The following is a 26,944-nucleotide window of genomic DNA, read 5'->3' as shown; positions in this document are numbered from 1 at the left end:
AAAATATGGGCTTCTGACGCAAAGGCACTTTAAGTTACTAGCATGGGCGTAGTTTGGAGAGGGTAGGGAGGTGCGGCTCCCCAACTGAAAGCCTCAGGCAGGCACAGAATTTGCCCCCTCCCCCACATGGCCCATTGGCCTGATTGAAGTTGCCTCCCCCAAATAAAGAAGTCAAACTATGTCTACGGTTACTAGGAACATAGAAGCTGAACCTAAAGAAACTAGGTTGATTAAATCCCCTGCCCTTCTCTGCCTCCTTTAGAATTTAGCATATGTCTCATAAACTGTATATTTTGCAACTCTGTCCCCAAAACAAATATTCAGAAACACACAGAGAGTACAAACAGCCTTTCTATCCAGAAAGGCTGTCCCCCTGTTAGCTCTGAGCACTATGGACACAGTAGACAGTTTTAGAACTGAGTCACTGTACACTCAGCCTGTTTGGGAATGCTCCAGCCCAGATAAAAGAAACATCTCATAAGGTCAGCAGCTCGTTCAGAGCACTGCTAGAAGAGAAGAAAGAAGAAACTATATCATGTAATTAGCCTGAAGCAGAGACAAGAAGATAGAAAAGCAAGTCAGAAAACAGTACTCACTTTGTACAGTTGCTTTATATTCTAACTTCTAGTTAATTGTAGCACAAGATCCTTATGACAGAATTGTTTTTGTTTCAGCATACAGTCCTGTCCTTGGTTTCAGTTGTAATGAAATCCTGGCCAACCCCCTTTTCACTTGAGGATGACACAGCCAGTTCCAACACCGCATAGGAGGATCCTCCACCCAGCAGACTCAGTTGCTCCACCTCTCTATTAGTTTGTTGTTGGGTGTGGGTTTTTTTAGTGTGTAAACAGGCAGCTCTCTCTGTAAAGATTTCCCACAGCTACAATAACTAATCCAAAGTGAAAAAAGAAAATACTGCCTGTGGAAATACGAATGTTTGTGTACCACTGGTTTATCATAAACAATGACAGTATGTACAATGTGGGGAAAGGACAGCTCAGTGGTTTGAGCATTGGCCTACTAAACCCAGAGTTGTGAGTTCAATCCTTGAGGGGGCCACTTAAGGATCTAGGGCAAAATCAGTACTTGGCCCTGCTAGTGAAGACAGGGGGCTGGTCTCAATGACCTTTTGAGGTCCCTTCCAGAACTAGGAGATTTTTTATTTTTATATTATATATATCTATATAGATATAGATATATCTATAGATATAGATATATATATAGATATATATATAGAGAGAGAGAGAGAGAGAGAGGGAGAGGGAGGGTTAAAACTCAGCCCTGATTTCTGTGTAACTCTATTGAAGTCAGTCAAATTGCATCAGGAATGATTTGAACCCATTGTATTTTATACCAATACTAAATACTCCTTTTTCCTTCTTAAATCAATGTCTGCATTTCTGCACAGCTCCTAGTCCCATCTACTACTATGGTTTCTACAGGAACAGTGCTGACTGGAGGAATCCAATGCAGTCCAATTCACCTTAATTAATAAATAGCAACTACTATTATTGTGGACTGCTGAGGTGAGAAGGGAGGGACTCAGGAGGCAAGACTTTTAAATAATTCCAATTGAGAGACAGGAGATGGTTAAATCAGAGGGAGGGGAGGACAGGACTGGACTGAGTTGTCTAAATCAGGTAGAAAGTGGGAAAAAGAGAGAAAACTGGGGGGCAGTAAGGGAGAGGAAAGAGTGAGAAGATGATGGGACCATGTGTATTTTGGGCATATGGACTAGCAGTCAGCAGCAAATCAGAGACATAATGACTATACAATAATTCTGAAACAAGCCATGTATCAGTTATGCAAAATTCCAAATCTGACTGACTACTCCTGTACCTCAGCCACACAGCAGTTATCTGAATACTATTTGATTAATAACCACACATTGTCACTGTATAATATCCCTGTGCTCTGATTGGTTGTGACCATAAATGTAAGTATAATAAATCCATCTGCTGTACACCAATTTGGTAGTTTTAAAAGGTATTATCACAGAAAGACATCAGGATACAAGGATAACAGCAGCAACTTACTTTTTAATTTCATATCTGCTTATAAAATCAAATTCTTGAAAGTTGTGTTTTTTGTTTATTATTTATTTATTTGAAAGTAAAGAGCTTCAATGCTCCTTTCATATCAGCTTCTGGCTCATCACATGTCTGATAAATATGGAAACCTCACATCCCCAAGGTGGAGATCAACCAGAGAGGGGGAGCAAGGGGGTGGTAACCGGATGGCCTTCCCCTTTAGGTATGTCTAAACTGCAATTAGAAACTCACAGCTGGCCCAGGCCAGCTGACTTGGGCTCATGGGGCTCAAGCTAGTGAAGATGTTCTGGATCCAGCTGAAACCCACCCTCTGGGACCCTCCCACTTCACAGGGTCCTAGAGCAGAGGTGGGCAAAGTTTTTGGGCTGAGGACCACATCTGGGTGGGGAAATTGTATGCAGGCTCCCTGCATGCCCGCCCTGTCCCTGACCCCGCACTGCTCCAGGAAGCACTGTGGCCCCTGGGGAAGGAGGGGCGGAGGGCTCAGTGTGCGCTGCCCTTGCTGCGCCTCCACGTACCTCCCCCAAAGCTCCCATTGGCCATGGTTCCCCATTCCCAGCCAATGGGAGCTGCAGGGGGCGGTGCCTGGAGGCAAGGGCCTGGGGGTCGCAGGGATGTTGGACTGGCTGCCGCTGAGAGTGGTGTGGGGCCCGCAGCGTCATGGGGAGCAATCCCATGGGCCGGATCCAAAGCCCTGAGGGGCCGGATTCGGCCCGCAGGCTGTAGTTTGCCCACCCCTGTCCTAGAGCCTGGGTTCCAGCTGGAGACCGGACATCTACAAACGGAGTTAAACAGCCCCTTAGCCTGAGCTCCACAAGCCCAAGCTGACTGGCATGGGCCAGCTGCGATTTTTTATTTGCAGTGTAGACATACCCTCAAAGGCCAGAAGCCTGGAGCTGGCCAGTCCCATACAATTAGGAATACATGGCACACATGAGATGTGGGATGGGGTTTAATTAGTTGAACCAGCTTGGCACATAGGAATTCATTCCCCTATAAGGGGCAACAGGAACCTAGAGAGAGTCAACCCACAGAGACTGCTAGGAGTGAGGAAGCTCCAACAGGAAACCTTGAGTTGTCAGGAAAAAGGCTCCAGATAAGGAAGGCCTGGAAGCATTGACTTGATGGGGATTTAAGTACTTTCATTTTGATAAATGTTAATAAATCCAGCTCCAGGGAAAAGAATTGCTGAATTAGAAACGTTTATTTTGGTAATTTAATTGAGAGAGCCCTGAAAAGTGGAGACGCTGAGGCAGTGTGCTTTTGGACATAAGGGGGTGCTGGAAAATGTCCAGCCCATTCACATGGGCAAAACTTCCAAAGATAAGCCAAAGACAGTGTTGTTCTTTGCAGTAAGGTACAGAGTTCATGTGTTAAACAATTATATTATTTCTATTTAAACACTGCATAAAAATGCAGTGAGAACCTATTGTTTTGCTCCCTGCAGTCCATAGCCCCTTCTTCCACAATGGAAGATGACGATCTCTGGTATTTGCAGCCACAACTTATGTTTTTATGCAACAGGAACAGATGCTCCAAGCAGGAAGGAGGCTTCCACTACTCTATTATTCCCACAGCTTTGATATGTTAATGTTGTGCCCCCTGAACAGCTCTACTCTGCTGCTGGAAAGCGGTGTCCAGAGTTCAACAAGGGACGTTGGTACATTGGAGAAGATTCAAAGAAGAGCCACAAGAATGAGTAAAGGACTGGAAAACATGCCTTACCGTGATACACTGAGGACACACAATCTATTTAGATTACCAAAGAGAAGGTAAAGGGGTTACTTGATCGAAGTATCTACCTGGGGAACTAACATTTGATAATGGGCTGTTCTATCTAGCAGAAAAAAGTATATCAAGATCCAGTGGTTGAAAGCTGAAACTAGACAAATTCAGAATGGAAATAAGATGTAAATTTTTAACTGAGGGTCATTAACTACTGGAACAATTTACCAAGGATCATGGTGGGTTCTCCATCACTGGCAATCTTTAAATCAAGGTTGAATAATTTTTTTTTCTTTAAAAAGATATGGTCTAATTCAAACGGAATTATTTTGGAGAAGTTCTGTGCCCTGAGTTATACAGGAGGTAAAACTAGATGATCATAGTGGTCCCTTTTGGCTTTGGAATCTAGGAAACAATGCTCCAGGAGGCAACATGACATTGACAGGTCCCTATATGCCACAGCCCCACTATTTGCTAAAGAATTTATCCCTTGCTACAGAACAGTGCCCCACAATACAAGCACTCTTTATTTGTATTTATTTTAAATGTTTATAGCCCTTATGGTTGCAAAGAGAGCCTTCAAAATGAGAACTGAGGCAGTGATATTCTCTTCAGTCTACAGACAGCTTGAATCAACAGTTCTAAGTTCTAATTAACAGTGCTAATTGCCCCCATTCACATCATCTGGTGCATTAAGTCGGACATATAGAGATAATATCTGATGAAATAGGTTTTAGCCCACGAAAGCTTATGCTCAAATAAATTTGTTAGTCTCTAAGATGCCACAAGTACTGTTCGTTCTTTTTGCTGATACAGACTAACCCGGCTACCACTATGAAATTTAAACATTAGCATTGCTAACTATTTTATTGCTGATAAATTAGCAGTAACAGCTAAGTAATGTATTTACAGGGCAATTCCAATCCACTTCACACAATTATTCAGAGGCCAAAAGCCCAAGTTATTTTCTACCCAGTTATTTCTTCCCTCCTACAGCTTTTGCCTGTACAAAAATGTATTGAAAATTATAACCTCAAAATGTAATAGCCAAGTGAAATAGTGAATTTAATATTAAAAACAAAAACAAAACAAAAACAAGGGACACTATGCTGATTGTATTAATTATTTTCAGGAAACCCTCCCTTTTTTAAAAAAATTTTTTGAACCTGGCACATAAGTTCCGGAATGCTACACAAAAACTAAGGAGCCTGCCAAATTATTTTAGTTCAGCTGACCACAGCAACTGCTAACAAAATTCTAAACACCACCATCCAGAATCTTCTCCATTTCATGGGCAGATGCTCAGAAAATTAGCAGCAGCAGCATCAAAGCTTGCATTTGGACTCAAGAAAACAGTATTAGAGACTAACAAATTTATTAGAGCATAAGCTTTCGTGGGCTACTGCCCACTTCTTCTTAGGCTAGGTCTATACTACCCGCCTGAATCGGCGGGTAGAAATTGACCTCTCGGGGATCGATTTATCGCGTCCCATCAGGACGCGACAATCGATCCCCTAATCGGCGCTCTTACTCCACCAGCGGAGGTGGGCGTAAGCGCCGCCAACAGAAAGCCGCAGAAGTCGATTTTGCTGCCGTCCTCACAGCGGGGTAAGTCGGCTGCGATACGTCGAATTCAGCTACGCTATTCACGTAGCTGAATTTGCGTATCTTAAATCGACTCCCCCCTGTAGTGTAGATGTACCCTTAGGTTTCTCATTTTACTACTGGAAGCAGCTTTTAAGAACCAGGCATAAATTTGGGTTCAAATTTTAATAATTTGGGTTCAAAAGCAGGAGCCTAAAGTTAGATCTTAAAACATATATTTAAGCAGCTGCTTGATTTTTTTTTCCCCAAAAGTCCCAAGTACCCCATAGTTCCAACTGACCTCAAAGGGAGCAAATGAGTACTCAGCACTTCTGGGTATCTGCCTGACTTTAAAAAAATCCTAATTTGCAATCTTTTTGAAGCTCCTCTGTTTGAATAGCTTAGCCCTAATCAATCATTTTACTTTCCTACATCATCACTTTTACTTTGGGGGACTCACTAAGCGCATCATCCTTCTCCCATCCCCTACGTATCAAAAATGTCATGACTGCTGGGAGGTGGGGAGTGGAGGCAGTAACCTGAAAAAAAAAAAAAAAAAATCTTGAGTATTCCTCAGACCATAAGTGGCTCTTTTGGGGCAAAAGTGCCATTCAAGACATCAGTCCAAAAAGCAACAAAAGGCGCTAAGATTAACTGTTCCATACATAAAATGACAAGGGGGGGGGAGGGCTCAAAGGAGAGAGACAGAGAGACACACAGATCTCCAATAGTGTCAGGGAAGTCCCTCCTTGGTGAATAGAATAGGTGTAAAAGGATCCCTCTGATGTATTTTCTTTTAATCCAGGCTAGAAGTCTTCCATTGTCCCTGATGTAGCTACTCCAATACCTACTCAAAGGGCTGGAGTGACTTCCACAGACTGCTTGAAGTGAGATAGAGAAAATGGGCTTAAGAACGTGAAGTAGTGAAGCATAGCTAGAGAAAGTTAGTTAATTTGCATGGGTTCTCCTGAGTTCTTCCTCCACTTGCTGTTACACAGCTTTTATGAGGTAACTAGGGCCCTACCAAATTCACAGCCGTGAAAAACATTTGCTATCCCAATAAGCTACAATATGGCAATGAAGAATATAGTGATGAATTGCTGTGAGTTAGAATACAAAGGACAAAAAACAAAAAAGGGAGCAAGAACATTTACTAGCTGCAGACTAATAAGACAGGAGAACAAAACATTCTTGAACCAACGATTGGGATATTCTACGTCATAGGATACATAATCTTTGGGGATTTTTAACTACCCAGATATCAGTTGGACATTAAGCACAGGCAAACAGACATCCCAACCAGAAGAAAAGACATCTGAATCTACTGTTTATCAATAAGGCTACGATTATGTCATTGAAGTCATGGAATACGTGACTTTCATTGACCTCTGTGACATTTTCTGCCTCGGCTGGGCAGCTGCAGGGAGTCCCCGCTGGCTGGACAGGTGCAAGGAGTCACCCCACCGCCCGCCATGGCTAAACAGCTGCAGGGAGTCTGGCGGACCCGGCAGCTGCCTAGTCACCATGGGGGGCAAGGGACTCCCCACAGCTGCCCAGCTGTCCTGGGATGAGGGGACCCCGCAGCAGCCAAGTCCCTTGGGCAGGGGGACCCCAGAACTCCCATGCACTGCAGCAGTGTGGGACCCCGGAGCCTCAGCAGCAGGGTGCAGAACCCACCTACCTCTTTTGTCAGGGATATTTTTAGTGAAAGTCAGGGACAGGTCAGGGGCTGCTGTGAATTTTTGTTTATTGCCTGTGACCTGTCTGTGACTTTTACTAAAAATATCTGTGACAAAAACTTAGCCTTATTTATTAACAAACGTGAATTGACTGAACACTGGAATAAAAGCATTAAATTACTTTATTTCACTCTGCTAAGGAGTGAGTTCACAAATGTAGCAAAACTAGGGCAGAAATTTTTAGAAAAAACACATTGGGGGGGTATTCAGAAATCTATTGGGTAGGTGCATTGAAAGGAATTATTAACATTTACCATTGTAAAGTAAGCCCAGGGAATCCAAAGAGATTCCATAACTAAGGCACAACACAATACGATTCCTCTGAATGGAAGGAACAGAGACGTGTCATGGTTGAATTAAAAATAACTGGTAGAAGATTTTTTAGATTAAGTTAATAAAACATGCATTGTAAATGGAAAAGATGAAAAGACACCAAACAAAAGACAAAGTTATTTACAGACTCCAGGGAGAGGAAAAGGCAAGAAAATAGAATGAGTTATTGTTAGCCAAAGGAGTCAAAAAGGGGAGGGGGGAAAGAGAGAGAAGGGTACAATATATGAGAGAGAGAGAGAGCGCGCTCATTAATAATGTCCAAGTAATCTAGCTTTAACAGAGGAAGGCACTGAACTTACTGGCTCAAGGTTTGCTGACAATGAACTGGAACAATAAATACAGAAGGGAAATATGATCTATTAGGAAGTAATGAAAGTTATTTTTTAAAATAGTTATTGAGGAAAAGCAGGTAAGAGACTATTGGCAAATGTGAATATATACAATTCAGTCAGGTTAGGTTTCATGGAAACACAATCAGGCTAGCAATCAGATGCAAGCGGTAAGAAAAGTTACCCGTGAACACACAACAAATGCCGAAGACGTGCTGGGAGTATGGAAGAAGCATTTTGACAAAGTGCTGAACCCTGTAGTTCATCCAGATGCAAGCATTTTAGACGTGCTAGATAAACAGGGAAGCTTGCAAGGCAGATTGGATATCAGCACTGAGCTTCCAGCAGAGGAAACAGAAAAAGCAGTGAAGTTGTTAAAAAATGGGACAGCTGCAGGATCAGAATAATTATAGAGGTATAAGCTTATTATCAGGGAAAAATTATAAAAATAATTGTAACACAATTAAGGCCAACTCTAGAGGAAGCAGGAGGCAACGAACAGTGACGCCTCTGACTAGGCCGAAGTTGCATTCACATGGCAATCATCATCCTGTACACTTGATTTCTATCCTTAGTAAAAGAACTGAAAAATACTGTAACCCCTCTTTCCCCCCCCCCACCAAAAATCACTAACCATTAAGAGTTTAAGAGAAACAAAAGTAATAAGCAACAAGGATTTATAAAGACCAAAGGCTGGCTTTATGGATTAAAAATACAAAATTAGAGAAAGTACCAAAAGTGGTAGGTACATTTGGATATCAGTAAAGCACGTGATATGAAATTCTACTATAAAATTAGTTTCTCTCCAAGCAATTTGAGCACTATCCTAGGAATTGAACATTGGCTGATAAAGTTCATAGGGCTAGTCTACACTAGAAGCACTACATCAATGCAGCTGCACCGCGTAATGTGTCTGGAGAAGATGCTCTATGCGGACAGGAGAGAGCTCTCCCATCGGCACAACATATACACCTCTGCGAGATGCAGTAGATACCCAGGGAGACAATCTCTCCTGCCGACATAGCGATGGTGCTTAGGTCGGTGTAACTTATGTCACTCAGGTGGGTGGCCTATTCATACCCCTGAGTGACGGAAGTTATACCGAAGTAAGGGGTAGTGTATACCTGGCCATAGATAAGCAATATGGTCAGTTTGTGAGGAGGGGGAGAAATGTCTTGTCTGGTACCACAGGTATCACGTTAGATTCACATTATATGCTGTTTAAAGAATAAATTAATGTGAACAAGGGACCTTTCAGCTCATGCCCACAGCATCCACATGGGGGAGTTACAGCACAGCACTTTGGTGCTCACTGACATTCGCACCCCATCCAAACTGCAGAGCAGTATCAACACGCACTTAGAAATGAGTCTGCAATAAGATACACAGCATGAGATCAATGCAATCTGAGGATCCATATGCAGAAGCATTATATAATATGTGTAACCACACATGGAATACTGCATTCAGTTTTAGCCCACATCAGAAAGATGTAGAAAAGCTGGAAGGAAGTTAGAGGAAGAACAAAAAAAAAAAGATTAGGGATTCATGAGGGAATACACTGATGAGAAAAACAGAAGGAGTTAAATATGTATATTCTAAGTTTGTCACAGTTAGGAGGGAGACAAGGCAAGACTTTACAAATACTGAATGGATGTAAAACACCCGGGAAGAAAAATAATTTAGGATAATACAAGAATATAGCTAGGAATCTTTATTATTATTATTTTGCAGTGGAATGAAGTTAAGAATGTGAAAATGTAATCTGATAGCAGAAACACTTCTTGTCAATCAGGCACAGAAATCCCTCTGGGAAAGTGGGGTAGAAGCCCAGCATTTGAGACAGTTGAAACTAAACTAAACAAAGAACTAGTACATGTACAACAGGAAATAACGCTTCCTGAGGAGGGAGACCAATGACCTAACAGAAGACAGAAGTGAAAAGATCTCAGAGATTCTATAAAACTAGTGATCCATAAAAATAAAAAATGCACACTCCATATGTTTTAGTTTTCAATTCAAAACACAAATAATGAACTCAATGCAGGGAATTCTTGGGAATTAATGGCTTTCAGTTGTATGTTGGGGTGCAGACTCTTCCCAGCCAATTATTAGGCCACAGAAAGTATCCTGGACCTGCCAAGCTTCCTGAAATCAGTAGTCCCTAATTCAGTTTATGAAAGTGCCATGAACAGAAATGAAAGGGGAGTTTAAAGGCGATTTTCTATGTATTGCTTTACTTTTATCACTATTGCTTTTCTTAGTACTACACATCTTTATAGTCTACACTCCATTTGTTAGCATCGGCCTCTATTTTGGCACTTAGCGATCAGATCATTACAATTATCGGTACTACGATCTTGTCAGATCCCACAGGATCAGACCCATACTTGGTGTGCAATCCTGGGCCCCACTGAAGTCAATGTAAGAGTTGCCATTGACTTCAGCAGGGCCAGGATTTAATCCATAGATGGGAGACCTCCAAGGAACACAGGTCCTGCACAAAATGGTATTGGTGGCATTTCTCGACTCAATACTGGATTAAAGTCCTGGCATACTATTAGTAGGCACTGGCACTCTGCCTCAATGCGCCTGCAATTCCAGCTCAATAAGAGTATTCTTCACTTCTTGTCCTAACTAAAATGTTATTGAGTGCTGTTTAACAGCAGTTGCTTTCCACCCCAGACACCCTCTGTCTACCTAACAGTGGTGCAGTGAGCTCTAATTCAGTGCTTGCACAATGCTATGAGGTCCTCAGAAACAAAAATACTGAAGTGTTGTTGTAGCAAAATAACAAGTATAACGAAAGCTTATGCTCCAATACATCTGTTAGTCTATAAAGGTGCCACAGGACTTTGTCGCACAGATCCAGACTAACACGGCTACCCCCTGATACTTGAAGTATAAGTCAGCTACCACATCCACTTGCTCTGGAAGTTGAACTTTTATTTCACTTAATACAAAGTATAATTAACTCATATGTTTTTTTCTGAGATTCTTCAACATTTATCACTTCATAGCTTTACAAGATTTTTACTTATCTTCGTCTTTATTTATTTATTTAATAGATCACTCAGTTCACTTAGGGACTCCCTTTGACATCAATGGGCTTTGGATCAAAGACTTCAATGTTTGAGGGCTTTTTGTTAATGAAGTTAAGAAAATTGTACCTGAATATAATTTCCAAAGTAGATTTATCTATTCAAGCAAATCGTTATATTTCAGTCGACAAAACAAACAGATCAGTTATGTCAGAATTTGTTTCTGAAAATATGACTATTCTTCTTTGGATAACATATTATATCTGCATTATGCTAAGATCCAGATTCTCAAAACGTCAAAAAGGTATTTAGGCACCTATTTCACACTGAAATCATTGGGAGTTAGATACCTAAATGCCCTTGAGGATTTGGGCCTAATCCACAAAGAATACATTTTTTAAAAACCCAGAAAACATTAGGATAAACAGATTAATTCTACAGATTCCAAAATTTAGAATAACTATTTTTAAAACTAAACCAAAAATGTATTTTTAGAGAAGCATATAGTTAAATCTCCAGTCTACACTGAGGTTTATTATAACTCTCATTGATGCAATTATTGTTAATCCCTATAGCAAGTTTATCATCTCTGAAAAATGCACGTTACCTTACTGGCGGAAGCAGCTCCACTTGTATGTGTTTTGGGAGGCTGACTGGCACTAGCGCTGGCAGGTTTCTTCTGTGAAATAAAAGCAAAAATACAAAAGAAAGGAAAAAAAAACTGTCAGAAATAAATTATTGGTAAAGAGGAGCAAAATACTGCATTAAAAAAAGATTCTCTGAGGGTTCTGTTTCTTTACAAGTCATCTGAAGCAGTCTTCAGAGTTATAATTCAGGAATTTAGATCACCAGAGATCATTTGAGATGGTTTTCTTGTGAGCAGAGCAGTTATTGCAGACTGAATTATTTCGCATACTTCCATACATCATATATTAATCTATGGTATTTCCAAAAACTGAGGTGCTCATTTTGGTTAACAGTGAAGCCAAATGTAATTATCTGTATTTCATGATACTTCAAGAAAAGTAACCGCTGTAAACTGAAGTCAGATAGCTTGATTTTTTAAATTAAAAACAAAACACATACAGTGCAAGCTTGGAAAAAAAATATTTAAACCTGCATCAGCAACATGCCCTCGTTCCTTCACATCACATTACTGCACAGAAATTATACGGAGGAAATTGTCTTCAAAACAGAAAAGCTTACAAAAGCATCTGTGGCAAAGTAGTGTGGATGCAGCAATAGTTTCCCTTCTTGATGGCATGTGAACAAAGTGGTGCAACATGCGGAGAGGGAGAAATGAGGCAAAGAGGTGCACACACATGCAAATACTGGCACACAGAATTGAGGGCAGATGGGACAAAAAAAAAAAACCCACAGCAAGTAATTAATTTCTGCATGACTCCAGTTTCATGTTAGTGTAACTCCAATGATACCAGTGGAGTTATATTGGTATACAACTGGAATGAAATTGTGATAAAATCAGAAGTGGCTAGAAAAATCAACCTTGAGCAATGAATGCAAAGAAATGATGGCTTTTCAGAAGGGGCAGATAGAGAAAACCTACTTAGAGACAGAAGACCTCTCTCAGGTAAGTGGACTCATGAGATTTTACAGCAGAGTATTTTGAATGATCCCCTAAACGTAGAGAAGCCTGCAGGCTGCTCGTTCAGAGGCCTGGTAAGGAAATTACTATACAAAATGAAGAAACACCAAAATTCAGACCATCAGACATAAGGGAACGTGACAGATTAGTAGCCTCAAACAGGAACAAAAGATCTCATTCATAAAGATAAAAGCCACATCATGTTCTTTCCCTCTGACTTTAGCACCAAAACACAATATAAACAGAGAGAATTTCTCCCACACAAACAAAATTTGAAATTACGAAGACTAAAGCGGCCCTTCTGCAGCTGAAGTCGTTAGTGAACCAGTGCAAAGGGCCATATTCTGTTCACAGATACATACATAATACACCACTGAAGTGTGGCCCCAGCAGTACATTTTCCGAAATGTGTGTACAGGAGGAAAATCAATGGTATTTTCTTCAAATATTTCAGGCTTGGATTTAGCATAATGAAAAAAATGAAAACCAAATGAAGCACAGTATCATGTGACAAAACCAATAATACTGTTAGTGTGATGATGCTTGTACATTTGGGACAACTCCCATTCATTCATAAAGCTATCAGCTTAAGTGTTTAGAGGATCAGTGCCTTGCTGGACACCTAAAAAAATTGCATCCAGTCACAGTATGGCTGCACAAATTTGTTTGCTAGGACACAGTACATTTGATGTTCATTTTGGAAAAGAAATGTAGTGCTGTATCACCGTTAAATACCACCAAGGAAATCCTGAAATTTAGATTTTCAACAAAGCAACTTTAAAAAGAAATGACTTTTTAATCCCAATTAACCTTAGTGTCCTTTCAAAACAAAGTCAGTTTCCCAACTGTTCTTGCTTTAAACTGAATTGTGGCATTAATTAGCTAATTAGAATTAGCAGCAGCTCTTCTTTTTCCTTTATGCCACTTTTCCTGGTGAGGGTTAAGGCAGCAGCATGGACAGTAGAGAGGATCAGGCCTCCTTTTCCTCCACAACAGGCAAGCTGGGAGATTTAATCCCTCCAGTGTATCTTGGGTCAGCCTCGGGGCCTCCACCCAGTGGGACATGCAGAGCTCCAACAGAAGCCTCCCAGGGAGCATCCTTATCAGGTGCCTGAACCACCTCAACTGGCTTTGTCTGATCCAGAGGATTAGTGGCACAGCAAAGGTCCTCTTGAATAGCTGACCTCCTCCTTAGCAGCTCCTTATTAGCAGCAGGTATTTCGTTTAAACTTCTTGAAAACCTAGCACTAGACCAGGGGTCGGCAACCTTTCAGAAGTGGTGTGCCGAGTCTTCATTTATTCACTCTGATTTAAGGTTTCGCGTGCCAGTAATACATTTTAACGTTTTTAGAAGGTCTCTATCTATAATATATAACTAAGCTACTGTTGTATGTAAAGTAAATAAGGTTTTTAAAATGTTTAAGAAGCTTCATTTAAAATTAAATTAAAATGCAGAGCCCCCTGGACCGGTGGCCAGGACCCAGGCAGTGTGAGTGCCACTGAAAATCAGCTCGCATGCCGCCTTCGGCATGCGTGCCATAGGTTGCCTACCCCTGCACTAGACTGTAGACTTTGCAGGGCAGGAACTACCTCTTGCTATATGTAGCGTATAGCACAACAGGACTGCCATATCTGTTGGGGCCTCTGTTTGCTGCTGTAATAGAATTGTACTCACTTTAATACATTTGTTAGATGCTCAGATACCATGGTGATGGTCAGATTAGATCTTTGGATTACGGCAGAAGTTTTTGTGATATTTTACTCTGTATAATAAAATGGATTAGTCTTTCCCAAAAAAATATGTAGTTAATTATACAAAGCAAGGTAAATCAAACCATGTGAATCAATTCCATACACAGCCGAGCACCTGAAAAAAAAATCATTATCCAGATGTTAATCATGCAATAATACAGGAGATATGATCTGTTTGCATCAACATAATGAATTACACAATGTGATTATGTACTAAAATGTATGTTAGTGCAGTGTCAGATTTACATTTAAAAAAAAAAACAAACAAAAAAAAAAAAAACAGACACACACATCCAGACACCAATTTTCCTATTACCATCCTAGGATAAGAAATGTTGCTGAATGCCCCCAACATCCATGGTCTTCAGTAGGTACTGAGCACTTCTACAGCATCAGGGACATTTTAAAGGGACACTATCAGTTTCAATTTCTTAAAATTCACTATACAGTCAATCAGTTTAACTAGCTTAAAAATCATTAATCTTTTAATTCTTTTTTAAAAATGCCTAAGGGATTTTCAATGGAGTTACTAGCAGTCGGCAACTGGGTACTCAAGATCAGAATCAGCATTCTGATGATTATCATCAGAGGCTGGAAAACCAAAAACAGACATCAGACATATCACCTCTATTCTTGAGTTCCTACCACAATAAAAAGCCACTAACTTCCTTCCCCAGATGCAACTTTCAAAGTATACTTCTAATCATGACAGATTTTTTAAGAGAATTCCCTGATGAATTCAATTGGAGGATCTCAAAAGACTTGCATGATATGATGCTCAATTACTGTATATTTGGAACTTACTTCTTCTGAAATATTAGACTAAATGCATTTTATCCTAAATTTGAGGTCAAGCATCCAATGTATTGATTTAAAAACATTTTTAAAACAAAAACATAACCTTTCAAAAACATCAACAGGGTAACCCATTTTGACAAATGTACAATATTCTTGGGAATGCTTTAGTATTTTGAGTGACTGCACAAGTTCACCTATCATGGGGGATCCAGAAGTAGAAGGTATTTGTAATTTGCATATTCAGCCAAACGGCATCACTATATTTCTTGCACACAACTGTACATGAGCAGCTCTAATATGACCCTAAGGACTTGTTTGTATAAGGTGATGAATGCCCACCTCCACTGTAAGTCAACAGGAGTTCACTTTACTTATCACTAGAGTTGGTCCAAGTTTTTTCAATTTTCAGTGAAAAATTGTTAATTTTTTGTGTGACTTTTTTTTCTATTTTTTCCACCATCTGACTCTACTCAGCACCGTGCTGGATTACAATCTAAAATTAATGGAGAACAATCTAAACCCTTTAAAAGTCTAACATACAGCTAGACTAACCAGTAAAGTGCATGCACCTGACTTGCATATTCACCTTTTGATGTACTCCATTTAGCACTAACAGAAGTTACACACGCTGGCCAGCCATCTAAGGGCGCATATACAAAGAGGAATAGAGTGGGCACACTCCCTCTGTGCCCCATAGTGTTCTGGGAGGCCCACTGGTTGCAGCAGGAACCAAGCAAAAGTTGCAGGCACTGCAGGTTCCCAAATCCCCTCCCCTTCAGGAAGAGCTGCAGGAGAGAGGACACTGCACTGAGTGCAGGTTCTGCCTGGAGGGAAGGAAGTAGAGGAGCAAGATAGGCAGAAAGAGTGTAGGTGCTGATGGGGAAGGGATTGGTGAGACAGACACACACACAGAGAGTAGGTATGGGCTCGTGGGGAGGCGAGAAAGAAGGCTGCTCTGCACCATTTTCTTCAATGACAAGAAAACACCACAGCAGAATGGATATCCCTGGATCCTGATACTGGCCTCATCTGCTTGTTGTTCCTGCTTCAGTTAGCTTCTTAGCTACCTGTGGTACTATACCTAGCTCAGTCATCTCAACCTGGTAAGATACATTGGAAGAAAAACGTTTGTAAATGAAGAAGTCACACACTTGAGCTGCTGGCTAAACTACAGGCATAGCACAGCACAGGAAAGAGTTCAAGGGTGAAATCCTGGCCTCACTGAAGTCAATGTCAAAACTCCAATTGACTTCAATGGAGTCAGAATTTCACCCTTGAATTTTTAAGCTCCAAAGACACCCGATTCTTCCACTTAAAGAACTGTTTGGACTTTTAAGTTATTCAGTGTGGTCTAAAACATTTATGATGCAATCATACAGATACATCCTACTGTTTTAAAACAACTTGTAAAATCTGGGACCCAAACAAACTCTGGTAGAGACCTGATAAAATTAGCAGCAGAGACCTACGCTCTCTTCCTCATGCTATAGGCGTATATTTTAGCTGGTGTCATTATATATATATATAAAGTCATGGACTAATTACATAAGCAGTCTACTATGATTATCAGAAATATCATTAAAAGAATTATCCTCACACTGCAGGCTCTTAACACCCACCATTAGCACCAAAAGATCATGGAATAAAATGCTAGAAATGGAAAAGTCTTACAGAGTCATCTAGTGTACCTCCTCACCTACATGAGACTATGCCTTACCAATTGCTCTCTACAGTACAATTGCTATGTTTTTTCTAGTCTAGTTGTCAGTGTCCCAAAAGAAAGGACTTCCACTCATTTCCCTGGGAGATTATTTATACCTTAATAGAGTTCATAGGCTAAACTGTCCCTTTCTTAATTTTATCTCAATTACTAGAAAACCCTCTACTACTCTAAATAATTCTTCTCTCTCTCTTTGGCATTCCCAGAAATTTCCAAGCAGAATCACATCCCCTTACAGCTACTGCTTAGCTAAATTACACATATGTGATTTTTTAAATTCTTCTTTCAACATAAACCAATTCCTCAGGACTCCCAATCATTTTTGTTGTGCCTCTCTTTATTCTGCCAGTATCTTTCTGATAACGAGGTAGCCAGAACCAAACAAAATAGTCTACGTGTATTTAACTAACATTCTGCTGCATGATATGAAACCTCTGCATGTGCAACTCACAAACTGCGCTGACCTTTTTTATTGAAATATAGCATTTCAAGCTAGTTTTCAGTCTATAATTGCCCACAAGAAACCTGAAAAGTAGGTCATATATTTTGGATTATTACTTAGTTCCACTTTTAGTTTTTTATTTGCAGAATTCCAGAGGTACTAGTTATTGCTACTAGAACTAAAGTTGTTTATCAGGTTAAGTAAAATAGTATTCAGTCCTTGACATTTTAGGTATTTATCCACAGTGGAGCGGTCATTGGTGAGAGAGAGAGAGAGAGAGAATATGAATGATTCTGTACTCCAATGGTAAGGGCACCAACCTGAGAGAAGGGAGATCCAGGGTCCTGTCCCCCTGCTCCAATCGTTCTTTCATTATTTATCCAGAGTGCAATCACTTCAATTGGAGAGACTGAGGGAGTCCCACACCACAATATCCCATAGTTCAGTGGTTAGAGCACTCTCCTGAGAGATGGAAGACTCTTGTTCAAATCCTTTCCTCCCCCTCAGGCAGAAAAGGGGGGGGGGGGAGTTGAGCCTGGGTCTCCCACATCTCAGGTAAATGCTCTAACCATTGGGCTAAGAGCTACAAGGTGGGCAACAGTAGTGGCACTACCACCACCAGGACAGAGTGGGACAGGCAGCCAACTCACTCCTTCAAAAAGCAGTTTAGGCGCCTATACTGCCTGATTCCAGGCTGCTGGTTCCTGTCTGTGGATCTCTAGGCACCTCCCTGTAGCCCAGACGTAGGTGCCCATCTCTGAGACAGGGGTGTGGCTCAGCACACACTCTGGTCAGTATCTCCTATCGGCTACCTTAGGCTGCTCCCTCGAGTGTCCTGGCTTTTATGGATCGCATTCTGAAATGCCTATCAGTCCCCATTCATCGTATAGGGTGCCTAACTTAGCTTTGTAGATTCCGGTGCTGTTCATGTAATTTTCTAGGTGCCTCAAAGTTAGGTGCTGTGCCGCTCACTGTTGCAACACATAATTCCACCCTGATGTCTCAGAAGGTACACACCCACCAGAGTTAAGATCCAAAACCTGCACAACGTTTTCTCAGAGTAAGAAGTTTAATAATAGCCTTCTACATAGTCTTAGCTAGCTAGAAATAGATCTTTTCAGCAGGAACGCCAAATTTCAAATTGCAGGCTCTCAACTCTGATCATTACCACCAAGAGGTCATTTTTTCTAAATTAAGAGTAAGAGCTCAGCTGGGGAATTTGGCATCAAGCTGAAAAGATATTCTCAACTCACAGAGGAGGTGGAAGGATACTGTATAGGAAAAACCTAAACTATCCTGTAAAGCCTAGAGAAAAGGGACAACTGGGTTCCCAGGCTGCACAATTCCTTCCTGAAACCAAGCAAGAAAGGAAGGCACTTGCCTAAGTCACCCATGTAAGCACAGTCACAGTAGAGAAGGATTTTAGGAGGATCCAAGAGTCGATCCAAATTATATTGTATATAATTCAGTTGTAAACAAGGGCTAACATATGTTTTACAATGAGTTACTTTTCAGTAGCTTTTCCTATATAATAAGTATTAGATGTACCTGTTCCTTCTGTTGTTTCTCTTTATATTTTTTTATTTAACAGTAGCTTTTAAGTGTCAAACACTGTAATAAACTTATCTCTGAATCTCTCTATTCTTGTGACTGTTACTTACCAGCTATAAAGAAATCAAGAACCAGAAAGAGGACTAATCTTAACACTAATTAGCATTTGACAACATGCTAGTCTGGTACACTTAATGCAGAGGATCAGGGAGACAACACTTTGCCCTAGGTAATTTATACAAAGTAAGCATTTGATAACAGCATAAGTAAGTTTAAATTAGCCTCCAAAGAAAACTCCACAAACTGATTCTGACCTATCTTGCCTTGGATGCGATAAGCACATCCTCTTTTCCCCAGCCTCAGGTTCATTGCTCTAAGTAAAATAAGCACCTCGCTGCTGCTGAGGCAAGAATGGGAATGCGGAAGTAGCTATACTATAGCCTGGAAAGTGGCAGTTATAAGTTTAAGGTCAGGCATATATGCTTGCTGACAATGAGCTGTTGTACATTCTTAAAGCAGATGAGTTCATGCAAGAGCTTAGCTAGAGATTCTGATGGAGACAATGCCCATGTACACTTCAGTCTCTTGGACAAAGGATCTCTCTAACAATATGGCACTTATTCAAAATTAGCATGTCCTTTATACAATTAATTTCATTATGCTGCATTTATTTCTTTAACAAGTTATTATGGAATGTATATACCACCTCCCTTCTGTAGTAGGAGCACTGACACTAGAACAGAGCACCCTCTTCTTACAAATCAGACTGTTTTAATCTTAATATTTTTCCTCTTTTAGGGTAACTCTTGTGTTGGAGAACCCGGGTGTCACTTTTGATCATTTCCTTGCATAGACAAATGTCCATGGTCATAAACTGTTTTGAGTTGTAAACCAAAGCACTCTTAAAAGTTAAAAAAAAAGAAAAAGGTAATTTGAGATAACCCACATCACATCAAACTGTTTAGGTTTGGCAACACAGCACTGGCTATAAACAATGATTCATACCTTACAAGCTGGGGGACTTGGGCATAACAACCTTTACCTTTATTCAAGTAGGCTGGAAAAACTTGGGCACAAAAAGGAATGTGCAGACAGAATCAGAGAGGGTGTATTATAGTAACAATTGTTCCTTCAAGCAGCATCATATTTAATCATCTGGCTAAAACCAGCTTAAGTAAAACAGAAGACCTCATGTTACAGGCAAATTACCATTCATCTGGGAAGTGTCGAAGGCACCACTGAGATTTAACCAACACAATCACTAGGCTGATTGAAATTTCAGTTTTCAGATCTTTTGAATTAATAGAGAGATATACAATGTTTATTACAATATGTTTGGTATTACATGAATTTCATTAGGAGAAGTATTTGGTGTGACCCAGAAGGCTAGTTAGATATAAGTTTAAAAATCTGTCTTTTTAAAAGCACCCTACGAGCATGTCCCAATTTATCAGCGTTCAGAATACTGTTAAAAACACACATTCAAATCCACGGATAGTCTGCCCACCATGTGTAGTGTCCTCCACACACAAGCCTGGCTTGGTTGCTGTGCTGCCCTTAGCTTCTCCATAGGTGACACTAGCAATAGCAGACACAAAGTGCCTAGTGATAGTTAAACGCTGCTCCCAGCAGCATTAGCTTCCATGGATTTTTCTAAGTTAAATGGAACAAAATATGCCACACAGTGGCACAGCCAGGATTAGGCAACAGGAGTTCTTGGCTCCTGGTTCTGAGCTCAATCTTAGAGACCTGTCTGGACTGCTGAATTACAAATATAATTCCAGATAAAGTAGCATTTGCAGAGATAGGGTACCCTTCTAAAATAAATACATGAACCCTAATTCTCCACTCATGCCAACAGGCAGATTTGAAGTGACAGGGGAATCAGAGCAGAGCTCTTTTCACACAAAACTGAACAGCACAGGATAGATTTATATTTTTTTTGGAAAATAAGAGCTATTAGTGAACACCACTAGTCAGCTGTCTTCAAGCTACTACTTTGCTGTTTAAAAACAAACCACCATAAAAATGATCACAGAACGAGTAGATGTTCTCGGCTATATAATCATACATGCTGGAGTTCATTTTAATATAATACGGTGCTTTGCATTTATTTACCTCGGTGACTTCTGATCCTTTTTTATCTCCAGATTTAGAAGATGCTCCACTTTTCTTGTCACCATGCTACAAGATTAAAAAAAAGTCATTAATAAAATTAATAACTAAATCTTATACTGCATCTTCTATACAAAGAGAATCTCAAATGCCTTACAGACAGTACATGTCAGGAACACATCATTCATTGTAATCAAGATCTCCACAGAGTGAATCATGACAATTATTCATCACCAGTAGACAACAGATAAAGTTTTTAGGAGACAAGAAGCATAACTTCAAATGAAATCACAAACAGAATTTAGGCAGACAGAATAGTTATTTTCAGTGATGGAATCTGGCCAGAACAGTAAGCTTAACACTAGGGCTCTTGTGAAAACTGCTACAAGACATTCAAATACCTGAATCTGTTTCATAGCTCCTCCTCCAGCAATTCAGTGTTCCTTAACTCTATTTTGGTCTTTAATTCAGTATTGCTTTAAATCCTGATCTAACTCCCGCTGACTTCAGTAGATGTTGGATAGGGTGCTTAGAGAGAGTAGCACTACTCACTGAATCATGAACACTACTTCCAACATCTATGTTTTCCTTGGAGGCATTCCATCCAAGTTTTCACCAGGCCCGCAGTTATACTGTTGGTATATGACAACAATTCCTGTCACAGTTTAGAGCTAGCTGCACATTTGACCTCTCTCAGTCTCTCTCTATCACTCTCAGGAGTTAAGCCTCTTGCCTTCAGCAGTCCTGGGGTGGAATCCCATGATTCTCCCACACTTAGATGACCCCAGGCACCCCCTTATGTACCAACCATGATTACTCAGCAGGCCTGAGTGGGTTCAGGTCCAGCAAGCCTTCCCTTTGGAAGTTCTGATCAGTGCTGAATATCAACACAAACAGCCTTTGCAAAACAAAGTAGTGTTTAATCATAACAACAGGAATAAAGCATAACACGAGAAAAGGGGTTTTAACACAAGAAAGAGGTCCACACACATATTTCCATTACGTAAAGCTTGGGCAGACCTATCTTATCCCAAACCCTAGGGACTGAGCTTGTCTGTTCTCCAACTCTCTCTGCCTCGCTCTCTCCTTTTCTTCAGGGACTGCCTATTAATCAATTCCAAAGTCCTTTGATTCAATTCCCTCCCCCCCACCAAGCCCCACTCCTGCTGGTTACAAGCCAGCCAATGGAACTCACCATGAATAGAGATGAAACTTCACACAAATGGCATCTACACTGTCCCTTTAAGTACCAGTATATGAGACTATCTGAAGAATTTGTTTGCTTTCCCACATAAATACAGTTAGCTCCTAGTGGAGTTAACCCACAAGACACACCAAACCACCTAGTCTTTAACGGATCTGAACCTCTATTCTGAGCTGAATGACACCCTAAAAGGTATACACCATCCTGAATCCAGAAGTGCAGGTCCCATTGACATCAATGGCATTTCTGTACTCAGACTGAGTGCAGTATATGACTGTAAGAATGAAGTGCATGCAATACCAGAACAATGCCCAGCTTTTCAGATAAGATATCTGTTCAGACGAAGGCTGACTAACAGTTCTTGCATTGCTTTACTGTACCTCCACACAATCTGTGTTTTATTGCTTTTGGCGGTTTCTTTAGGGTGGGGAATAGCTTTAAAAACAATATAATAGATTTATAGTCCAGTTTAATTTTTGACTATGGACTTGTTTAGCTGCACCTCTGCCCCCTTTCTGGTTTCTCTGAGCACGCCCCTCAAGTCCCCTCTCTTTGTCCTTTACCTATTGTGGGGTAGAACTTCACAATTCTTCCACTCTTAGACCAGACCCTGAGCTACAGTACTGTGTGTATTAACTGTGCTTAGCTAGCAGGTATGACTGAGTTCAGACACCCCTGGCTTTTCCCTTCAGGTATCCATGACCAGTGGGGTATACAGTGGCCGGCCAGCCAGCCTTCTTAAAACCCAAGTATTGTATATTTTAACAGTAGGAACAAAGCTCTTAGAAAACAAAGGATTTTAAAATGTACACTTATGTAGGCACATGTCTATCTTATCTAAAATCTTACCATCACCTGAAAATAAGCTAGGCAGGCATAACTTCTTCAAATGCCCCTGGTAGGTGCTGAGTATCAGTCTGGTTCCCCAAATAACTCCCCCCTTTTTGACAGAGACCTTTTTTAAACTGCTATAGTCCTTTTGGTCTTCTGTGTTGCTAGGCTTTGGTCCTCTGGACAAAACCAGTCCAGTAGGCTAAGCAGCAGATCAAGTCACACTCCTCAGAGCCAGTTGCTCTGCCTTTGTCCCTTATCTCTACTTCTGAGGGAATTCTGCACACAATATTTTAAAATTCTGCAAATGTTGTCAATAAATAAATGTGGAGGCTCCAGCATGGCAGTGGGTAGCACAGGCAACTGGCTGCACGGAGGTGGGAGATCACACTGCAGCCCCCTCCCACTCCCTGGGACATAGACTTGGCAATGAGGTGCATTGCCAGACACAGCACAAGGGCCAGGCCTGCCCCAGAAATACTCCAGGGACCTGCCCCTCCATGCCAGGCACACCAAGTGTGGGCAGGCAGGCTCAGCCCAGCAGGATCCAAGTGTGGAATGCCTTAATGTGAGGGGATCCCAGTGTGGGGTAAGAGGATTCTGTGTGGGGCAATGTAGGTGTTGGCAACTCGGGGGGGGGGGGGGGGGCGGGGGGGGGGGGGGGATCTGGATGCACAGGAATTCATTGTGGGAGCTCCAGGTACAGCAGCAATGGAATGCTGCAGGGGGGTGGAGATGAAGGTGGTTAGGGCTCAGTGGGGGGGGAAAAAAAGAGTGTCTGGGTGTGGGACGATAATACTGCCCCCTCAGCTGCCCCAGAACCTACATGGGGCATATAAAAAGCATCTTCTAATAGACACTTTTCCCCTGGGCATGCTGGGTCTGGGGAGGGGAGGCGTGGCTGCGGCTGCCCCAGAGCTCCTCCAGGCAGAGGGGAGATTCTGGGCTTTCGCCAGCCCAGGGCTCCTGCGGTTGGGGTGTGGCACGTGCTCTGGGCTTCTCCGGAGGGGGAGGCTTGTGGCTCTGGCCGCAGGGGGTTTCAGGGCTCCAGCCATGGGGAGGGCGCGAGTGTAACCTGGGGCCAGCCTCCCCAAAGGGAGGGCTCCACCCATGCCGCCCATGCAGGGAGGGTCTGGGTGCTGGGGAAGTGGGGCTTGGTTGTTTGACTTAAAACAGTGACTGAAGTTGTATAATTAAATTATGTTCCAGCAAACTTTCTACAGAGCAGATCTGATGTAAATCAGGATTAGCAATGTCATGGATTTCTCATATCCATATATAAATTTAGCAATTTAAATGATTCAGAGATTCAAAAAGTCACCTTATATAAAGTATATTTTGGTGGTGTAAATCAGTGGCATGCAAATATTATAATCACAACTTATGTACTTTACAGGTTATAGTGAAATCATAAAATAATAAAGTCAGAATGCTTCCCTATATGTCTAACACATTATGTGGAAAGACCAGACTTGCTAAAAACATGCACATAAAGGTTAGCTAAAAGTAGATACACTTATCTCATAGAACTGGAAGGGACCTCGAAAGGTCATCAAGTCCAATCCCCTGCCTTCACTGCAGGACCAAGTATTGTCCTTGACAGATTTTTGCCCCCGATCCCTAAATGGCCCCCTCAAGGATTGAACTCACAACCCTAGCTTTAGCAGGCCAATGCTCAAACCACTGAGCTATCCATCCCCCAAAAGTAATCTTTGGTAGCTCAAGTATAGCTAAACTGCCAAGTTCCATCAAAGAACCATGGCTTACTTAGGTAGGTTCACACAAGTTAGTTCAAAAAAAAAAAAAAAAAACCTGCAGCCAAAAACAATTTTATGAAAATTTGTACCAACTAGGACTCTATTCAGAATGGGAAAGAAAGAATCCAAAATTAACTTAGCCTTTTAAAAAATAATTAATCCATCACTTATTAAATTGATTATGGAAGTCCTTCTGAAACGGCAAGGCATGTATTTTAATGGACTATATAGAGAAAATATAACTGGACAATATTTCATATTAAAATAACATCAACTTAAAAATTTCAAAGTTTCAAATCACATCTTCTACACAAAAGTATTATTCTTTACTAATTTAAGATGAACATAGTGAGCACTTTAGTTACTTGATCCATTCATTGTTATTTACTAGATATTCTCCTAAACAACAAAACCAGTGCATCAGTGTCTAACTTAATATGAATTCAGTGACTCCATAGTTCTTGCTTGATATAGCTGACAGTTGCTTCCTCATTCCTTCTCCTACAGTCCCACATACTGTAGCTACCTTTTAAAACGTGGAATACAACATATCCAAGCTACAAAAGTGAGCTAGACTGTACGTCACACATACCAGAGCAGGGCGAGTTTCCCCAAATAGAGGGTGGGGCAAATGCACCCCCCTGTAATTTTACTGAATGCAGTAGAGTTACACAAGGAATGCATTTGGCTCTATCTTTAAGCGTCTAACCTTCAGAACTAATGCTCTCCCATTCCCTACACCCGTATTATTGACACACTCGCTGGCAAGAGCCACACACGCAACCCAAGAGATTCAAATCCACTCTGTCAGTAGCAGAGCTGGCTAGATTTACCGTCGCATACCACCAGCTTGCAAAAGCCATGGCCGGAACGCGTTCCTCCTTTAAGATAATCCTTTCCCTCCAAGCACAGCGGAGCGTTTCAAAGCGCACAGGCTCAGGACTGTAGAGCCAAGCTGGGGCTGACCCAGCCGCTGGGGCGGGCGGCGCTCTGGCAGCGGGGCGGGGTTGGCGCTCCAGGTTGGGTGTGCCGCCCCTGCAGGGCAGGAGCAAGCGGAAAGGGCTGTTGGCCCGGCCTCGGCTGCGCCCCTCCCACTCCCCAGGGCTTTAGGGACTGCGGAACAGCTCGCAACGCGCCCCTCATTGCAGCGAGTCTGCCCTGCATCAGACCGGGGGGAAGGGCTGCGCTGGGCTGTTCCGCTCCGCCCCCGTGGCCCGCAGCGGGGCTGCGCTGGGCTATCACCGCACCCCCCCCCCCCCCGTGGCCCGCAGCGGGGCTGCGCGGGGCTGCCCCCCCCCCCCCCCCCCCCGACCCGACCCGACCCGAGGCCCGCATCGGGGCTGCGCTGTCACACACACTCCCCCTTCCTATAGCCCGCAGCGGGGCTGCGCTGCGCTGTCACCGCCCCCCCCCGACCCGACCCGAGGCCCGCATCGGGGCTGCGCTGTCACACACACTCCCCCTTCCTATGGCCCGCAGCGGGGCTGAGCCGGACAGCCCCCTCCGCTAACCCCGCGCTACCCTAGGGGCGCTCCCCTCTTGCGGGCGGCGCTGGCGCATTCCCCCGTCCTGACACGCAGCAGGCAGGAAGCCCAGTTGGCACCCGGAGCCCTGGCGCGGCGAAGCTTCGGGCGCCGCCCTTGCCCCGCGCCCTGGTTCCGACACTTACCGCTCTGTTCCCCTTGCCCGCAGCCCCCGCAGGCTTGGAGGAGGACGACTTCTTCCCTTTATGTGGCTGAGACATAGCCGCGGCGGCTCTTCGCTCGGCGCCTCTCTGCGCAGTGTTTACGGGGCGATGTAACGGGCAGGGAGAGGGGGGTAGGTTACATGCAACTGCGGAGCAGCTTTTCCGAGACAGCCAGAGCCAACTCTAGGCTGCAACCTAGCAAGTCCCTCCTCTTCCTGCAGCCTCGGCTGCTGGAACAGCTGCTCTAACTGCACCACTCCTCTGCCCCGGCTCATCCCCGCTGGGCTTTTGCTGACAAGTAGGGGACGCTGACTGGAAGATGCTTGGTGGTGGTTTTGCTGCTTGCCAGGACATACCTTGCAGGCTTACTTGCAGAATGGGGACTGGGCGTGGTCCTCTTGTTTCTTTTAGGTTTCATAGCTGAGCTGGGATTTGTTCTCCTTCCTGTGATAGAAACTACAGTGGGGGAAGCCATAAAAACTCAAACCAAACTGGAACTTATTTTGAGGCTTTGAGAAAAACACTGGGGGAAAAAGTTACCATTTAAGGTATATATTTCTTGTGCTCTTCCTGGATTAAGCTGCAAGTGGAAATATCAAAAGCAAATTTATTGTGAGATTTCTATCTGAAGTTTTTCATCATATCAGTTTTAGTAAGCATCCCACTTGAGGCCTGCTTC

General features: G+C 42.3%; 1 protein-coding gene across 6 annotated transcripts in view; it reads right to left on the bottom strand.

The window, feature by feature from the left end:
* CAST (calpastatin) overlaps window positions 1-26,475 on the bottom strand; it is a 99,960-nt gene extending 73,485 nt beyond the window's left edge. For 2 of the 6 annotated variants that reach the window (XM_034774085.1, XM_034774087.1), the window contains exons 1-3: window positions 26,248-26,475; window positions 20,790-20,855; window positions 11,410-11,481 (exon numbers count right to left, since the gene is read on the bottom strand). In XM_034774085.1, coding sequence (XP_034629976.1) covers window positions 11,410-11,481; window positions 20,790-20,855; window positions 26,248-26,322 — 213 coding nt within the window. In that variant the 5' untranslated portion in view covers window positions 26,323-26,475. Of the gene's footprint in view, window positions 1-596; window positions 712-11,409; window positions 11,482-12,369; window positions 12,389-20,789; window positions 20,856-25,411; window positions 25,575-26,247 lie in introns of those variants that run through there. The other 4 variants (XM_034774089.1, XM_034774090.1, XM_034774086.1 and 1 more) reach the window with 3 other exon arrangements.
* Between the last annotated feature and the right edge of the window lie 469 nt (window positions 26,476-26,944).

Source organism: Trachemys scripta, chromosome 6, assembly GCF_013100865.1.
Source record: "Trachemys scripta elegans isolate TJP31775 chromosome 6, CAS_Tse_1.0, whole genome shotgun sequence".
Classification (NCBI taxonomy): domain Eukaryota; kingdom Metazoa; phylum Chordata; order Testudines; family Emydidae; genus Trachemys; species Trachemys scripta.
This window is presented reverse-complemented; position numbering and strand designations above follow the sequence as displayed.